General features: G+C 50.2%; 1 protein-coding gene across 15 annotated transcripts in view; it reads right to left on the minus strand.

Moving 5' to 3' along the window:
• Camkk2 (calcium/calmodulin dependent protein kinase kinase 2) overlaps window positions 1–18,072 on the minus strand; it is a 52,971-nt gene that overhangs the window by 26,750 nt on the left and 8,149 nt on the right. For all 15 annotated transcript variants that reach the window (XR_013434825.1, XR_013434821.1, XR_013434820.1 and 12 more), the window contains exons 2-7: window positions 10,454–10,980; window positions 5,281–5,328; window positions 4,314–4,367; window positions 3,646–3,697; window positions 3,132–3,265; window positions 1,526–1,562 (exon numbers count right to left, since the gene is read on the minus strand). Coding sequence is in view for 10 of the 15 variants with exons in the window: in XM_078039198.1 (XP_077895324.1) it covers window positions 1,526–1,562; window positions 3,132–3,265; window positions 3,646–3,697; window positions 4,314–4,367; window positions 5,281–5,328; window positions 10,454–10,921 (793 nt within the window). In the remaining 5 variants the exon portion in view is untranslated. The remainder of the gene's footprint in view (window positions 1–1,525; window positions 1,563–3,131; window positions 3,266–3,645; window positions 3,698–4,313; window positions 4,368–5,280; window positions 5,329–10,453; window positions 10,981–18,072) is intronic.

Consider the following 18,072-nt stretch of genomic DNA (forward strand, 5'->3'; position numbering starts at 1 on the left):
TTTTTTAAATGTTTTCTATGTGGCACCCAAAATTATCTCATATGTTTTTTGTTTGTTTGGTCCTGGGGATTGAACCTAGGGTTGCTCTACCACTGAGCTACACACCCAGTTCCTTTTTATTTTTTGAGACAGGATCTTGTTAAGTCACCCAGGTAGGCCTTGAACTTGCAATTCTCCCTCCTCAGCCTCCCAAGTTAGCAAGCATTACAGGAGCGTACCACTGCACCCGGCGTCTAAATTGTTTCCAAAGGAAGTCTTTAAAAAGTTGTAAGATTCAAATTTGGGCCACATTAGATGCTCTCAAGGAACAGGGATAATTCCATTTGGTTCTGGGTCATGTATGAGAATGTCCTTACTATGGGATGCACATTGAAGTACGCAGGGACTGGAGTCCTGAGATGTCTGCTACTTTATTTTTGAATGGTTTGGCAAAATAAAGAGACAGAGATGGTTGGAAGACAGCAGGGTAGATAAAGTCAACTGCTGAACCTGGGGCTATGTAGACAGCAATTCACCAAACTACACTGCCTTCTCTGTAGGCTGAGCTACACCACCTTCTCTTAGGCCGAGCATTCTCATAATAAAAACCTGGGGAGGGCAAATGAGGAAAGAAAAAAATGTCCTAGGCAAGAACAGCATCCTTGGAACTGAAGGGCTGCTGCCTTAGGGGAAGTCATACCCTGAGCTCTGTCTTCAAACCAGACTCATTACTTTATGAGCACACCCTGTGTAGCCCAGGGTCACTGTGTGGCCATCCAGGTGGCAGACCTGCCACCTCCACTGCCCTCACCTCCTCAGCCACTCCCCAGGCTGTCCTCTCTGTGCACTCAGAATGCACAGGCTCATCTGGACCTACCCCAGCCAGGCGTTCCTGGATACAAGGCCTGTCAGTCCGTGCCCCTGGGCCCGACAATCTGCTGACAGGTCTTGGTGGGTCCTGTCCTTCCTCCCTCATCAGCATTTAGGAGAGCTGACAGGGCTGGCTCATGTCCTGGTTTTTTTTTTTTTTTTTTCTTTAATGGGGTCTCTGAGGACACACCTGAGTCCTTTTATTTCTATGTCCAGTGCTCAAAACCTTTGGTGCCCCTGGCTAAGGCCCCAGGTGTCCCACCCTGGCCTCTCCCTGCTCTACTCAGACTCAGCCATGTTTTCCTTGAACAATATTAATCTCCTATAGCCTCAGGGCCTTCCCATGGCTGGTCCCTCAGTCTGGAATGCTATTCTCCAAAGGTTACAGGGCTGTGTCCTTGACACTCAAATGCTGAGTGGTCATCTCCTACCTGAGGTGGCCTGCCCACCACTCTCTCTACAATGTCTTCCCTGACTACGACAGCTTCACTTTGAACTCGGGGTATGGCCTTCTGTAGGGCTCACTGCGGGGCCCAGCTGGACCAGGAAAGGAGAAGCTGCCTTTGGTCAGATGTGACTGGGCCATGGCTGGGCCCTGGCTGCCTTGAAAGGACGCCTGAACACTGGCAGGTGCGGTTGCCCGAGTGAGAGCAGCAGAAGAAGAGGGGTCTCTTACCCATGTACAGATGGTCCTCATTGGGGTCATCCAGGACCTATTGGCACAGCCATCAGGAACAGGCCAGGACACGAAGTAGAGGAGAGGACAGAGAGAATCGACATGAGCAGGGGGGAGGCGTGGGAGGGTCCCTCTTCCTAATCAAGATGGAAGGCCCAAGAGGACTCCTCAGAGCATGAGATCCAAAGAGTGGAAAGTAAGCACCCCCAGCCCAGTCCTCGAGGTTCCCAAGCACCCAGAAAGGAGGTGACCACAGGGAGAGGCAAAGCCTCCTTTGGCACATGTGGGTGAGAATTCCAGCCCATCTCCTAGGAGAGACACGGACTGGTCTTCAAGATAAAATTCAGAGCCCATCTGGCTCTAGTGGCACCTCCATGAGGTGGCCCTGTCCCTCCCTACCCAGCAGGAAATGACATTTCCCTGTCCAGAACTGCCTCTCACCAATGGACAGCACAGGGGTAACCACCTCCATTATGTCAGTGGTGTCTGAGGCAGGGCTGGGCACACGGGAGATGCTCAGGGACACCTCGGGAATAAACAAGCCAACAGACCGGCAGAGTCTTGTTGGGCAGAAGACCAGATACCACAGGACACTAGGGAGAAGGGAGACTTTGCCAGGACTCAGGGCCACTTGCAAACCAACTGCCCCTGGAACTTCCTCTAAGATGGCCAATTCCAGCATCAGGGAGTCGAGAGCATGAAGCTTGGAAGCCATTATGGAGGGAGTGACCTGCAGCTGCCATTTCTCTCCTTGGACAGACTAGGCCTCCCACCTCTTCCCACATTCTCCAGCCACCCGAGAATCACCAACAGGCTTGGGAAAGGTGTGCACCCAGGCAGAGTTGGGCTGCCCATCAGGAGCCCTACGCCCCTCCCTGTGGGCAAGTCAGACCCAGGCCTTGCCCACCTAGGGTTTAGGGTCTGTAGGTCCCGGACAAGGTATGGCAGTGGCCTCCCACACATCAAAGGCAGGGATGTGCTCCCCAGGGGCCTCAACCTTGTAATCCTCCTGCCTCAGCCTCCCAAGTTGCTGTGATTACAGGCATGCACCAGAGCATATGGCAAGATTACTGCTGTTTTTAAATCAATCAATAAATAATTTTTAAATGTCTCAGTTTATATTCTTAGAAGTAATATAAATAAATACAACCTGCATAGGCCACAGTGATTTGGGCCTTTCAATCATCTTTAAGAGCATAAAGGAGTCTTGAGATTAAGATTGTAAGTACTACTGATTGCAGCAGGGGTTGGCAAACATCAGCCTGCAGGCCAAATGCAGCCTGAATCTGTTTTTGTAAATAAGGTTTTCTTGGAATTTATAGCATATGTGTTTCTGCTTCTGTACCACAACCACCCACAGGAGTGAGCGAAGGCAAACCTGAGTGGCCCTCGACCTCAACGTCTCCATCTGAAAAATGGGAATAAGGAGGGGTGACAGTGACACAAAGTAACAACAGTTAGGGAACCTGAAGCAAAAGACCACTTGGCTCTGCAGCGCCAGGTGGTATGACCTGGCTCTCCCTGGAAACCGGTGGCTTCGAAGCATCTGGGTATTCACAAAGCAAGGCAGGACCTCTATGCCTCCGTCCTCCACACCCCACCTCACCTCCACCAGCTTCACCACGTTGGGGTGGTCCAGCTTCTTCAGGATGGCAATTTCCTGGTACACCTGCTCAATGGGGCCCCGGGGCTGGATGCAACCTCCAGGGGCAGGACGGGTGCCTCGGGGTGGGGGGCGACCTGCAAGGAGACACAAAGGCCGCCTAGGTCAGGGCAGAGAGACTCCCCCCTGCAGAGGGCAGCTGTTGGGGGGGGCGCAAAGGTAGAAGAACTTAGCAGGGCAGGAGCAGCTGCTGCTCCCAGGGGCCCTGCAGTGAATGCTGGTGAAGACTCAGCGACAAAGCACCCATCATGCCACAGTGTGGAAAAGCTCACGGGAACAACACCTGCGTCACTTCAGTAAATATTCTTAAATGAAAGTGAACACAGAATGTCCGCAGGAGGCCTGGCACTGTCCTCAGGGGGAAGCTCTGGGGAGGGAGGGGACACCATACGTGGGCTCTGTCCTTCCTTGCCCCAGCAGTGCACCACAGGGTGAAGGCCCCGCCCACTGCACTCACGTGGAAAGCCAGCCTGTCGGATCAGCTTCTTCTTGGATAGCACCTTCATCGCCTGCAGAAGAAAAGGCCCCAGGTCCAGTTAAAGCAGCAAGGAGCAAACATGAGGAAAGGCTCCCTCCACCCCAGGCCTGGCGGACCTCCTGGCACCACGACAGCCTCGGGACAAGGCAGTGAGCTCCCCATCAACACAGGGGCCAAGCAGCCCTGGGTTCCAAGGAGGCTGGACCCAGAACACAGCTGGAAAACCTCAAGCCTTTGACTCTCTGCCCCTGAATCCAAATGTGAGTGGGCTACAGGGATGGTGAGGAGGGCTGAGGAAGGACGTCACTGGATGCTCTACACGGGGGAACTGAGGTGCCAAGGAGCACCCCCTGCCAAGGGCACATACTTGGCACCCGCTAGAGCCAGGTGTGAACCCACATTGGACCACCTCCACAGGGGCAATTTGCCCAGCTACTGCCCTTTTCTCAGTGCCACGGAGGAGGCAGAAGCTGCATTACTTCACCTTCCCATCTTGCCCTCTGTCCAACGGGCACCCTGCTTCCTCCCTGAGGTGCTACGAAGAAGATGAGCCCACAGATCTGTCCACCTTCCAGGAAAGTGAGTGCTGGAAAGAGGGCTTTGCTTTGGATAAGGAGGGGCCCAGGGAGGGGAGTGTGGGTACTCACATAGTACGTGTTGTCGTTCTCATTGTAGGCCAGCTTGACCACACCATAGGAGCCCTGGATAAAGGAGATGCCCGTGACACAGCTGCACAATGAGGACCCTGACATACAGGCTGCAAACCACTGCCTATTGGTCAAACATGCCCTGAAACTGTATTTTGGTGGATCTGCAGTTTCTACAAAGTTTGAATTTAGTTGACAATATTTGAAAAGATTTGATATTAAAAACCCACATTTCTGGCTTCTTTTGAAAAAAGCTGGGAGGTCTAACCACATGTAGATATCATTTCGCTAATGTTCACCATTGATTTCACTATTCCCTACTTTCATACCTAGCCTGCCTTGCTCAGGAGCCCTCATTTCCATAATTTAATGCTTTGCCACAATCCTCACTGCTCACTAGTATCTTCCATCTCACATCCACGCCCACTTATATCACTGACTTATTCTCTCCTGGCATTTGGGCTTTTGACCCTGTAAAAATACTGCTCTTTGGCTGAAACAAACAAACAAAAAAATACAGATGTGAGAATAACTTCAGGGGGGAAAAAATCTACTAATGGATGCATACGATCAGCACAGCAATATGGCATTGCTCTGGAAGCTTTCTGAGCTTTTGCAGAAACGTTTAATTTTAATATACAAAAATAGAAATACTAGACCATTAAAAAAATACACTAGACTGCCATCCATGGGCTGAGTGGGGCTATGTTGCACACAGTAGCCTAATGAGACATCACAGGCAAGACTCCGCTCTTGAAACCTTATCCCTGCCTTTGCTGTACCCCCTTAAATAAATGACAGGAGCCATCTTTTCTCTGTTCAATTGGTTGCTCCTATTACTAGACGCCCCCATCAGCCTTGCCTCCAAAGACTCCTCTCCCCACTCCCAGCTCCAATAGGCTCCTTCCACAGTGTCTGAAAGTCCCTGGACAAGGTGGAAAGCCAGCCCAACTCCTGGGGTATTTACCTTTCCAATTTCATCCTTCAATGTATACTGATTCAGCTGCACACAGTCCTAGAAAGTAAGTAATTTAAAATTTGTAACAGATACATTTTCCACAAACTGAACCCCCCCACACACAAAACCAGGACCCAAATCAAGAAAATAAAAACTCCCAGCTCCTCAGAAACACCTCCCAGGCAGTGTCCCTTCTCCAGAATGACCTCTGTCCTGACACAGATCTTCCTCATTGCTGTGCTTTGTCCAACTGTGATCACACAGGGCTGGAGGGTGCAGCTCAGTGGGAGAGCACATGTTTATTCAGCAGGGCCCTGGGTTGGATCCCCAAACCACCCCCACAAAAAAAGGTGGGGGAGAAATCATATAATATGCAGTCTTTATATCTATTTTTATAAGATCGTTCACACTTTCAAAAAGTAAATTTTAAATTTAAAAAGTATTCATGTGTCAGGTGCAGTAGCACATGCCTGTAACCCCACTGACTCAGGAGGCTAAGGCAAGAGGATTGCAAATTTGAGGCCACCCTCAGCAACCTAAAAGAAATAATCATGCGAGCTGGGGTTGGGTTCAGTGGTAGAGTGCTCGCCTAGCATATGTGAAGGACTGGGTTAGATTCTCAGCACCACATATAAATTAATAAAATAAAGACCCAATGACAACTAAAAAATATTTTTTAAAATAAAGAAAGAAGTAATCATGCCTACATTGTCATGCAAAAATACAAAGGGGTAAAAAAATCTCTGCAAACTTGGAGGTAGATAAAGGTTTCTTAGATCATACACAAAAAGTACAAAACACAAAAGCAAACAAATGATACTTTTGACTTCACCAAAGTCAAAACTTTTGTACCTCAAGACACTATTTTAAAAGGTCTGGTGGTGTAGCTCAGTGAGAGAGCACTGAGCATGTGTGAGGCCCTGGTTTCTATCCCCAGAACTGGGGGGAAGGGGGGTTGGAGAAAAAGAAAAGCCAAGGCCCACACTGGCTGAGAGGATTCATCACACATACATTAGACAAGAAATGAAATCCAAAATAAAAGAACTCTGGGGGAAGGGAAAGAGAGAGAGAAGGGAAATTGCATGGTAAAGGAAGGAGACCCTCATTGTTATACAAAATTACATATAAGAGGAAGTGAGGGAAAAGGGGAAAAAAAAACAAGAGAAATGAATTTCAGTAGATGGGGTAGACAGAGAAGATGGGAGGAGAGGGGAGGGTGGGGAGGAGGGATAGTAGAGGATTGGAAGGGCAGCAGAACACAACAGACACTAATATGGCAGTATGTAAAAAAGTGGATGTGGAACTGATGTGAATCTGCAATATGTACACGGGGTAAAAATGGGAGTTCATAATCTACTTGAATCAAATGTATGAAATATGATATGTCAAAAGCTTTGTAATGTTTTGAACAACTAATAATAAAAAAAATAAAAGAAAATAAAAAAATAAAAGAACTCTGGATCCTGGACTGGGGACGCAGCTCAGTGGTAGAGTGCTTGCCTACAGTGACGAAGCCCTCTGTTCACTCTCAGCACAGGAAAACAAGCATACTAAACTCTATGACTCAATAATAGTAAGTCCAACAACCCAATTAAAAAATGGGCAAAAGTTTGAACAGAAATTTCCCCAAAGAAAAATAAAACAAGTGGTCAATAAGCACATGAAAAGACTATTAGTCATCAGGGCAATACACACAAAAGTCACAGGGAGAGGCTGGCAAAAATCAAAACTGAGAAGACCAAGGCTCAGCAAGAATGCAGAGCAGACAAAAGCCTTAGCATTTGGCGGTTTCTTAACACACACCTACCATATGACCCTGCCATGCTGCTCCTGGTCATTTACCCAGGGGAAATGAAAACATGCTTCATTGGTAATGCTCAAAAACTGGAAGTAACCCAAAGGTCCATCAACAGGTGAATGGACAAACTGTGCCTCATTCATATGATGGAAGGATTCTGCATAAAAAGGCACAGCTGATCCAGCTGTCCCTCGTACCCACAGGAGATTGATTCCAGGACCCCCTGCAGAAACTGAAATCTGCAGATGCAGAAGTACCCTGCATAAATGGCACAGCTTTTGCATGTAACCTCCCTCTTATGCTTTAAATCATCTCCAGGTTGCTTATATGTTTAATGCAATGTAAATGCTATGAAAGTAGCTGTCATGAGGTATTGCTCAGGAAATAATGACGAGTGGTGGGTGGTAACACACTGAGTGCAGATGTACTTTTTTCTTTACACATATCTTCCACCCCAGGTTGACTGAATCTGCAGCTATGGGGACCGTCACTATACAGAGCAACATGGATAAATTACAAAAAACTAAGCTAAAAAAAAGGGGTGCATACTAAATGATCCCACCTCTATAAAATTATAGAACTTGCAAATTAATCTCTAGTGATAAAAGAGAAGATCAGCAGCTTCCTGGGAAATGAGAAGTCAGGGAGGGACGGTTGCAGGGCATGTTAGAAAAGCCCAAATGACTGGTTGTGCTGATGGTTTCATAGGTGAAGTCATGTATCAAAACTAATTTTTTTGGGGGGGTACCAGGGATTAAACCCAGGGACATTTAACCTCTGAGCCACATCCCCAGACTATTTTTGTATTTTATTTTAGAGACAGGGTCTCACTAAGTTTCTTAGGGCCTCGCTAAATTGCTCAAGATCCTCCTGCCTCAGCTTCCTGAGCTGCTGGGATTACAGGCATGCACCACCTCACCTTGCTCAAAACTAATTTTTTTTTTGTTCATTTGAAATGTGCAGTTTTTTATTTTACCCTTCACTTCCCTCCCCCATGATTCTAAGCCTTTTCCCAAACCTTGATACAAGTTCCGCATCCAAATTTGCAGGCCTTTTTTTTGGTAAGATGCCCTATAGAAAACAGAGTATTGCCTCAGGGAGGAGCTGGGGCCATAAATAGTGGCATCGTACTACCCCATTTCTCAACTTCCCTTTCTCTCTCACTGAGAGGGTCCTGAGATGGTCCTGGTTTCTGGCCTGCAAGTCACCTCCAGGGTTCATGGAGCCCCTCCCGAGGGTGGAAGCTCAGGCTGCTTCCAGCTTCCTCTCCTGTGCTGCTTTCATTCCCCTGAGCCCTGGAGGGATGTGATGGGCAGTTCCAACAGTCCAGCCCTGGCTTCCTGCCACTTCACAGCTGCAGGCTGACTCCATGGCCTGGCCTTCAAGGGCCCCTAAAACTCTGACCTTGCACAAGGCACTTAGTTGTCCACCAAATACTAGTTTTCCCCTTTCTCCTTCTAATCAGACCTCTGAGAGGCAATGTCCCATCTGGCAAACTTCACTTTCGGCTTATTACAGCTTAGAGTGGCTGCGTGGCTATGTTCTGGCCAGCGGGAGACAGGCAGGAATTGGTGGATAGAATTTGCAGGAAAGAGGCAGCCACTTTCTGCCCTTCTCCCCAGCTCCCTCTTCCTGCCTGGAACACAACTGTGAAGGCAGAGGCCACCACCACAGAACCACCACACCAAGTCCCCAAATGCCTGGCACCAGATTTATTCTGCTTGATAAACAAGCCCAGTTGCCTTAAAGCCACTGTTCTGGGAAGGGGAGTGTGTGTAGCATGGCACCCCTCATTATGGACCTTATACTCCAGCTAACTAAACCCCTCACTCCCCCCACCATACCTTCCACCCCGCGGCCTTTGCTCAGGGTGCAGACTTCCCTACACTGACCTTTCTATGTACACATGTCCAATTATGGAAGGTCTACCTTGCCTTCAAAATGCAGTCCCTTATAGCCAGGTTGCTCCTTTAAAACCAGCCAATTAAGAGTTTTCTTCTAATTCAATTATTATTGTTAATATTTTATAGTAGGGGGGCTGGGGATGTGGCTCAAGTGGTAGCGTGCTCGCTTTGCATGCATAAGGCACTGGGTTTGATTCTCAGCACCACATAAAAATAAAGATATTGTGTCTACCTAAAATTAAAAAATAAATTTAAAAAAATATATATTTTATAGTAGGGATTGAACCCAGGAGTGTTCTACCACTGAGCTATATCCCAGCACTTGTTAACTATTTGAGACAGGGTCCCACTAAGTTGCCTGGACTGGCCTCCTGCCTGAGTCTCACAAGTCACTAGGATTACAAGCACTGTCACCATACCCAGCTTTCATTCGTTCTTTTTTTTTTTTTTTTTTTTTTTTGTGTGTGTGTGTGTGGTGCTGGGGATCAAACCCAAGGCCTTGTGCATGCGAGGCAAGCACTCTACCAACTGAGCTACATCCCCAGCCCCTCATTCCTTCTTAATATGCTATGTTCAAGTTCCTCCTATGCAACAGTGCCTGGGCCAGCTGCTGAGGACCCAGTGGTGTGGAGGCAGCTCTCGGGGAGCCGCGGCTCCAGCCTGGGGGAGACAGCCAGTAACAACCAGAGAAACACACAGGTCATGAGAGGCTGAGGAGCACATGAAGGAAAGAAGGCAGGGCCACAGGAGAGAGGGCTGGGCTGCTCTGGAGGGGACCCCAGTCCTAACAAGGTCGTTGGATGGAGCTGGCCTTGGTGAGCCAGCAGCAGAGGGCAGGAGAAGGGTGAGGGCAGATCACAGGCCCCAGGAACGCCATGGGATCTGAGTATGGATTCACCTCCCAGAAGCAATGGTAAAGACCCTAGGAGAAAAGGCGCTGCCTCAACCATGTGGCAGGGGATCGCCATTGGGCCACGGGGGCTCTCTCTAGGGACTGCCATCTCTCTGCACCTGCACACCTGCTAACCCCGAGCACCTGCATCCATCTTTCTTCTTTTCTGGTGCTGCGGCGGGGGCTGGAGCCAGGCAGGAGCATGCGCTCTAGTGCTGAGCCGCACCCCCCAGCCCTTGCCTCTCTTGGCAGGAGACCCCCTGGCTCTGGAGATGCTCTGGTCACCCTCACACAGGTGGCCTCCCACCCCAGTGTTCCTCACAAGGATGGATGGCAGCCTGAGCTGAGCATTTGGGGCTCCCTCCCTCACCCTAGGCTGGGCATTGAGGCTGCTGGGCTGCGTGTGCCCAGGGCTCCCCAAAGCGTCAAGGCCGCTGCCCACGTGCCTTTGCGGACTTTCTTCCTTCCAAGGCAGACTCACTCCCCGCCACCCTGCCAGTTTCCTGGGGTTCCCTCCAGCTCCATGGTTGCACAGGATCCTCCTGGGATGCCCAGCTGACCCAGACACAGCGGTGGCAGCTCACGTACCTGCATCCCTGTGATGGAGACGTGGTGAGACTCCACAGTGGGCCGCCGGGGCAGCCGCGGCGAGGACTGCGGGGAGCTGATGGGCGAGTAGGGCAGGGACGGGTAGATGCAGCGGCCGTTCATGTCTAGGTTGCTGCTGGCCGCCGGCCCACCCTGGGACTGCTCCTGCAGGGACAGCTTGCGACCTGAGAGGTGGGGCAGAGCCTGGGGCCCCGAAGCATCAAGGGGGGCCTCTAGGCCATCGGCCTCCAGGGGACGGTCCCTGGCCAGGCCGAGGTCCACAGCACCGCCCGGCTCACAGTCGGTGACCACGATGAAGGACTCCATGCCCAAGTGGATGCTCAAGGACGAGAGGCCCTGCAGGGCCTCACAGGGCTTCTGGCCTTCGCTACTGCTGCCCCCGCCCCCCAGCTCATCCTGGGGGGCGGCCCGGTCGCTGCTGGGCTGGCTAGTGACACATGATGACATGGTGCGTGCAGCCACTTCATCCAAGGGGCCCGGGCTGTCCCATTCGGCAGCAACGCCACCTGCAGAGAAAGAGAGAGTCAAAAAGCAGGGCCTAGGGGCCCAGGCTGGGGCCTAACCTCTGCCTTGGATCCACATCCTAAAAAAACAAAATCCTGCAAAACATGATGTGATCTGACCTCTGCACTTCCTCTTGATAGGCCCTCCTCATGCACCTCATGAGGAAGGAGTCCAAATTCAATTCCTGCAGGAGCCAAGTAACCTCCAAGAGAGCACGGGCCCTGCAGAGCTGGCAGCTACTTCTGGCTCTACCCAATTGTTGTTTTCTAATTATTTCAAATATTTTTAAACACTGGGTAGGCCAAATGAAACACTTCCATCTAACTGCATCCTTCCCAAGGCAATGATCCAGACAGCACTTTACAGTTTACATGTATCAGTATGATGTCATAGCACCAGAGGTTGTGAGTCTGCTGTTATACCCCTGTGTTGAGGAACTGAGGCCCAAGAAAGGGAAAAATATTTGTCCAAGTACAAGCAGCTGTCTGGTCTGGCCTAGCCTCGGCGGATGATGCTCAACTGAGAAGTGGGGGTCAGGGTCTCATCGGAGAAAGGACAGTCACCAAGAGAATGGTGTGTGAGCCAGGGGAGTTGGAGGCTAAGGCAGGAGGATTGCAAATTCAAGGCCAGCCTCAGCAACTTAGCAAGATCCTGTCTCAAAAAAAAAAAAAAAAAAAAAATTAAAATGGCCCTGGGATGTAGCTCACTGGCAAAAAGCACCCCAATACCAAAAAAAAATTAAAAAAAAAAAAGCCAGTGGTGAAAGACTTTGACTTGCATGATTTCATTGATATGAAATTTCTAGAACAGGCAGATCCATAGAGACAGAAAGATGAACGGTTGCCTAGGGCTGAGGAGAACCTGGGGAGGAATCAGGAGTGGCTGCTTAATGAATGGTGGGGTTTCCTTTTGGAGTGACAAATGTTTTGGATCTAAAAAGAGGCAGCAGCGGCATAATCTTATATAAGTGCTAAATGCCCCTGAAGTTTGCTTTAGCTCAGTTGCAGAAAGCTTGTGTAGCATGTACAAGGCTCTGGGTTCCACACACACACACACACACACACACACACACACACACACAGATTACTTCCATGTTATGTGAACTTTTATCTTGATTTTTTAAAAAAGAGAATGACACTCTCCCTTGGGCTGCCAGCTCCCTCCATCTCTGGAACAGAAATATTAACTTTTAGTTCATGTGTTTGACAAATTCTGCTGGACAAATGTCACAGGCGCCGCTGGCACTCAGTGAATACATCCCAGCTGTGGCGGCCGTGCCATGTTCATCGTCCACACTGGCGGTGAGCACACACAGGAAAAAATGCAAGGGTGGCAGTGCACTGTCCTTGGGCCCTCGTGAAATAGTCCTTCCTCCTGAGCGGAGGCACGTGGCAGGGAAAGTCCAGCGAGAAAAGCAGTGAGGGAAACAGCCTCAACCCAGCACTGGCACACACAGCTCCTGGGGAAAGAACCTCAGTGAACCCAAGCGTGTGCCCAGAGGCTCAGCCTCCTTTACACTAAGTGGAAATTCAAACTTGCAGCGCAGTGGCTGGGTGAGCTGACAGAGCCACTCCTCTCCCTGTCAACACACCCAAGAACTGAAAGCAGGGATTCAAAGGTTCATAAGTCAATGTTCACAGCAGCGTGAGCGTGACCTACAATTGCCAAAAGGTAGAGAGAAGGCAGTAAGAGTCCATCGATGGATGAATGGATAAACAGAATGTGGTGGAACCACCCGAGGGCCATAAAAAGGAAAGAAACTCTGACTAATACTAAGAATCCTGAAGCCACCACCTCCACCAAACAAGCTGGTTACTAGGTGAGCGGTCTCACTTCCATGAGGCACCAGCAAGACTCTAGTTGGCAGAGGAAGCAAGCAGAACGCAGGTGACAGGCTGAGCAGGAAATGAGTGACTGCCTCAGGGGCACCAAGTTTCTTCTGGAGATGTTGGAAAGTTCTGAAACTAGATGGTGACGGCCACATGACACAGTGGATATAGTTAATGCCACCAAATTATAACACTAAAAGTGGTTAAGAGGGAAAATTTTATGTTCTATGTATTTTAGTAAAATTAAGAAGAAAACTAGCCGGGTATGGTGGCACACACCTGTAATCCCAGAGGCTTGGGAGGCTGAGACAGGAGGATCACAAGTTCAAAGCCAGCCTCAGCAAAAACAAGGCACTGAGCAACTCAGTGAGACCCTATCTATAAATAAAATGCAAAATAGGGCTGGGGATGTGGCTCAGTGGTTGGGTGCCCCGAGTTCAATCCTTGGTACCCTCCTCCTAAAAAAGAATAAAACTACAGTTAAAACACATTTCTTTCATCTATCAGATTGGCACGTCTGGCTCAGCTGCAGGGAAGTGGTCGCTTTCATCCAGGGCTGCCAGGGTGTGAACTGGTACCATCCCTATGGAGGGTAATACGTCAGTATTTAAAATTCCAAATGCACACACCTGGGACCTAGCAATCCTGCACCTGGGTATTCCCTCCATAGACAACCTTGCGCATGCAGAAATGATGTAAACACAACGTGATGTTGGCAGTGTGGTTTGAAATGACCACCCCCGGCAAACAAAATGAGGTACATCTATCCTGGGAGAAAAGCGTGCATTTTAAGACAGGTGGTTCTATGCATCTTGTGTGAATTAGTGCCAAGACACACTGTTACAGGGAAAAACCGAAGCACTAGTGGCTACTGCTGGCCCAGGAGGAAAGGTCCACACGCATGTCTAGGATGGTACATGCACTGTGGATTTCTGGAAAAATACACAAGAAGACAGTAACAGGGGTTCCAAGGAGAAATAACTGTTTTGAGGGCAGGGGTACAGTGGGAGGGAATGGCTTTTCACCATCCTTACTTTTGTGCCACATGCATACACTCAATATTAAAAAATGTATTTTTATTGTTATTTTTTGGTACCAGGGATTGAACCCAGGGGCACTTAGCCATTGAGCCACATCCTCAACCCTTGTTTTTGTATTTTATTTAGAGACAGGGTCTCACTGAGTTGCTTAGGACCTCGAGAAGTTGAGGTTGGCTTTCAACTTGCGATCCTCTTGCCTCAGCCTCCTGAGCCACTGGGATTACAGACATGCACCACCATGCCCAGCTCAAAAAACAAAAACAAAAATTTTTTGGGGGGATGCTGGGGATTGAATCCATGGCCTTGTGCATGTGGGGCAAGCACTCTACCAACTGAGCTATGTCCCCAGCCCTCAAAATTGTATTTTTAAAAGAAATCATCTCCACAGCCCCCACTGTTATGGCTCTGCATATCCTTTTTATGATCCATCCATCCAGAAGAGGAAAGCAGGGCCCTGGAGTCACACAGCTTGGGATCCTCCTTCTCCTGGCTCACCTTAGCCTCCGGCAACCTCAGTTGTCTTATCTCCAAAATGGGCACCCACCACTGGTCAGAAGCTTCACACAAGCCAGACACTTTGAACCGCTCCTGGCATAGGGTCAGATGCTCGAAAGCTGTTCTTTCAGCTGTACCTGCTGAGCGCCTACTACCCGCTGGGCTGTGGTCGCATGTTCCTGTGATGTACTAAGGACCTGGAGAACCCCCTGCTCCTGTGTGTGCTCCCCAACCCCGGCAGTGTGGTCCTTCCTCCCGGCGGGGCCGGTGCCTGTCTCCCCTTCCAGAGCGACCTCCGACAGGCCACCAGCATTCCTGAAAAGAAGACAGCCTGGCAGCGCCTGGGAAAGTCAATGGAGAATTTTTTTCCTTGCCAACAGAAAAACAATTGCTTATCGATCTCCACTCCAGACCAAGGACACAGAGCCACCCGCCCATATTCCTGGCAAGCCAGCGTCTGGCCTGGGCCTCCCTCGTGGCCTTTGACGTAGCCTCAGCCTTCAAGGGCTGGAGGAGGGAGAAGTGCCAGCTCACACCTGGGTCAGGGGCCATCGTGCTGCAGGGACAGGGGTGTCCAGGCCTCAGGACCCTGGCCTCAGGCACTCACAGGAGACATGTCCAGATGAGACAGCTCCAGCCCCACAGGGTCTATGCCAGTGTTAATGGCTTGGGGGTCACAGATCCTATGAGGATCTGATAAAAGCAGGCATGGTGGCCCACACCTGAAATTCCAGCTGCTTAGGAGGAGGGCAGGAGGAGTGCGAGTTCAAAGTCAGCCTCAGCAATTTAGCAAGGCCCTAAGCAACTCAGTGAGACCCTGCCTCTAAATAAAATATAAAAAAGGGCTGGAGATGTGGCTCAGTGGTTGAGTGCCCGGAGTTCAATCCCTGGTACAAAAAAAGAAAGAAAGAATCTGACAAAAGCTATCAACACTTTCCTCAGCAGAAAAATGTCATACAAAATGACAATAGTGGGCTGGGGCTGGGGCTCCGTGGAGGGCTCACCTAACATGTGTGAGGCACTGGGTTAAATTCTCAGCTCCACATATAAATAAATGAATAAAATAAAATCCATCAACATCTAAAAAAATACGGAGATGCCTGTCAAAACATACTTATTACAAAAATGTCAGGACTGAATGTCAATAAAATAAAAGAACTGGGAATTCTTAAAAAAAAAAAAAAAAGACAATAGCATGAAAACGCAACACTGACATCACGCTGCTGAGCACACACGGGATCAGGCACAGGGCTGACTGCTCTGTCTGGTCAGGTAACGCTCAGAGGACGGCCCTCGGCAAGGGACCAACAGCAAACAGAGTGTTTGATTTCAGGGGGTCCAGGGTTAAGAAGTCCATTCTGCAAAACTGTGTGGATGTGACAAAATGCTGAGTCCTCACTGCTGTGCCTCCTGTCCCTCCCTGGTCCTTCCCCCTGGAAATCTAAACGAGCCCAGCTCGGAAGGCCTCCCCATGACACTCAGTGTGAGCCGCCAGACCCTTGCTACAGCAGATGGACCGGACCCCAGCCAGGACGAGAATGTTCCTTCCTCTGCCAGGAAGCCAAGTGGCACAGGCCTCCAGGAAATGCTTTCCCATCTCCTGGGGGCTGCTCCCACCCTGTGCCTGCTACCCTCCAACTGCAGAGCTCCCGGAGCTGCAGCACAGCAAGAAGCTGGTGGTGGGTTGGGGAGGAGACCCCACCCCAAGGGCACCCTGCTCAGGATCCCTAGGTCCCCTCGTCTCAGGTACTACAGGAAAACCAAGAATTCAAAACAAGCCGGGCATGGTCCTGCTTGCCTATAATCCCAGCAGCCTGGGAGGCAAAAGGATCTCAAGTTCAAAACCAGCCTCAGCACAAGCGAGACGAGACGCTAAGCAACTCAGTGAGACCCTATCTCTAAATAGAGTGCCCCTGAGATCAATCCCCAGTACCAAAAGAATTCCAAATAGCTGCAAGGATCCTGCCAAGGCCAAGGACGACACTCTCCTTTGAGATAACAGGCTCAGCCAGCTATATCTTCTCTCATCTGAAGAAACTGAGGCCCAAAGAGATCCTAAAAGAAATTCGCTCATTAATTTGTGGGATTTGTTTTCGATCTTGGTTGGTTTGTTTTCCAGTACTGTGGATTGAACCCAGGGTCTCATGCATGCTAAACAAGTGCTCCACCACCAAGGTCCATCCCCAGCCCTTTTTATTTTTTTATTTTGAGGAAGGGCCTGGCTAACTTGCCCAGGCAGGCCTTGAACTTGCGACCCTCCTGCTTCAGCCTCCTGAGTTGCTGGCATTACTGATGTGCTCCATGCCCAGGTAGGTCATTTGTTCTTTAACAAGTCATTTTGGAGGACATACTCTGTGCCAGGAAAACCAAACAGAAGTAGTTTCTGCCCTACAGAGACAACAGCCTCTGAAGTAGACAAGCATTTTAAAGAGGGAACACCCGTGATTCCATGAACACACCCTGGGGAAATGCCCGGGGCAGGGCAAGGGGCCCAGGGCAGTGTTTCGGGAAGCAGGGGAGGGAAGGCCTTTCCTGGGGAAACCAGCAGCCCAGCAGGCAGAACAGGTGCAGAGGGGCAGAACTTGGTCCAGGCAGAGGAAACAGCTTGAATAGGCCCCACAGCCAGAGAGAGGTGAGAGAGTGGAGGGATCAGAAAGGGGCCAGTGGGGCTGGACAGGAGCCCGGGAGCAGAGCCAGAGAGGAGAGGGAGGCCGGCAGGGCCAGAGCTCGTAGGAAACTGAGGAGGAGAGCAGAGGGGCAATCAGGCAGAGCCACAGTCACATCTCAGACCTTGCCATCAGGTGACTGTGTCCCCTAGAAAAGATATGCTGGAGCTAGAGCCCTTGGTCCCTCAGAATATGGCGGCCTTACAGGGAGGCAGGTATTTACAAAGGCATTTAAGTAAAAATGGGGGCCTCTGGATGAGCCCTAAGCTAACAGGACCCAGGTACTCAGGAAAAAGGGGAAATGCAGACAAAAGACGGGGGTGGGGGGATGCTTCTGCAGGACGAGATGCCGGAGACCACGAGCACCCACCAGAAGCAGGACAAGGGAGGACAGGACCCTCCCTCACAGCCCCGTGAAGGGACAAACTCAGCTGCCGCTCAGACCTCTGCCTTCCAGCCTCCAGCACGGGAGATAGTGCACTGCTGCTGCTCAAGCCATCCGGGCCTCGGACTCTGTGTAGCAGCCCCGGGACAGCACCCAGCACCCAACCTGCCCGGGGGGCCAAGAAGCTGGCTGCCTCCGCAGGGAGACTCGAGCCTGAGAAGCTTGGCCATGTCAGCTCAGGCAATGGTGGAATATTCCAGGTTCTGCACCCTGGTTCAGAGTCATATCCAAGGGCTCATGCACCTTCTCTCCCTGAAACACATTTGTTTTTTGGTACCAGGGATTGAACTCAGGGGCACTCAACCACTGAGCCACATCCCCAGCCCTATTTTGTGTTTTACTTAGAGACAGGGTCTCAACTGAGTTGCTTAATGCCTCGCAGTTGCTGAGGCTGGCTTTGAACCTGCGATCCTCCTGCGTCAGCCTCTTTAGTTGTAGGGATCACAGGCCTGCACCATGGCACCTGGCTCCTTAAAACACTTTTGGGTTGAGGGGTACCGAAACTTACAGTGCCCAAAGACAAAGGTCTTCCCACATGAGACAGCAGGAAAGAGATCTCTGGCTTTTGAGTGCACAGACCCATCACAGTCCCTAGAGCACAAATAATGCAAATGATGAC

Source organism: Ictidomys tridecemlineatus, chromosome 2 (assembly GCF_052094955.1).
Source record: "Ictidomys tridecemlineatus isolate mIctTri1 chromosome 2, mIctTri1.hap1, whole genome shotgun sequence".
Lineage (NCBI taxonomy): Eukaryota > Metazoa > Chordata > Mammalia > Rodentia > Sciuridae > Ictidomys > Ictidomys tridecemlineatus.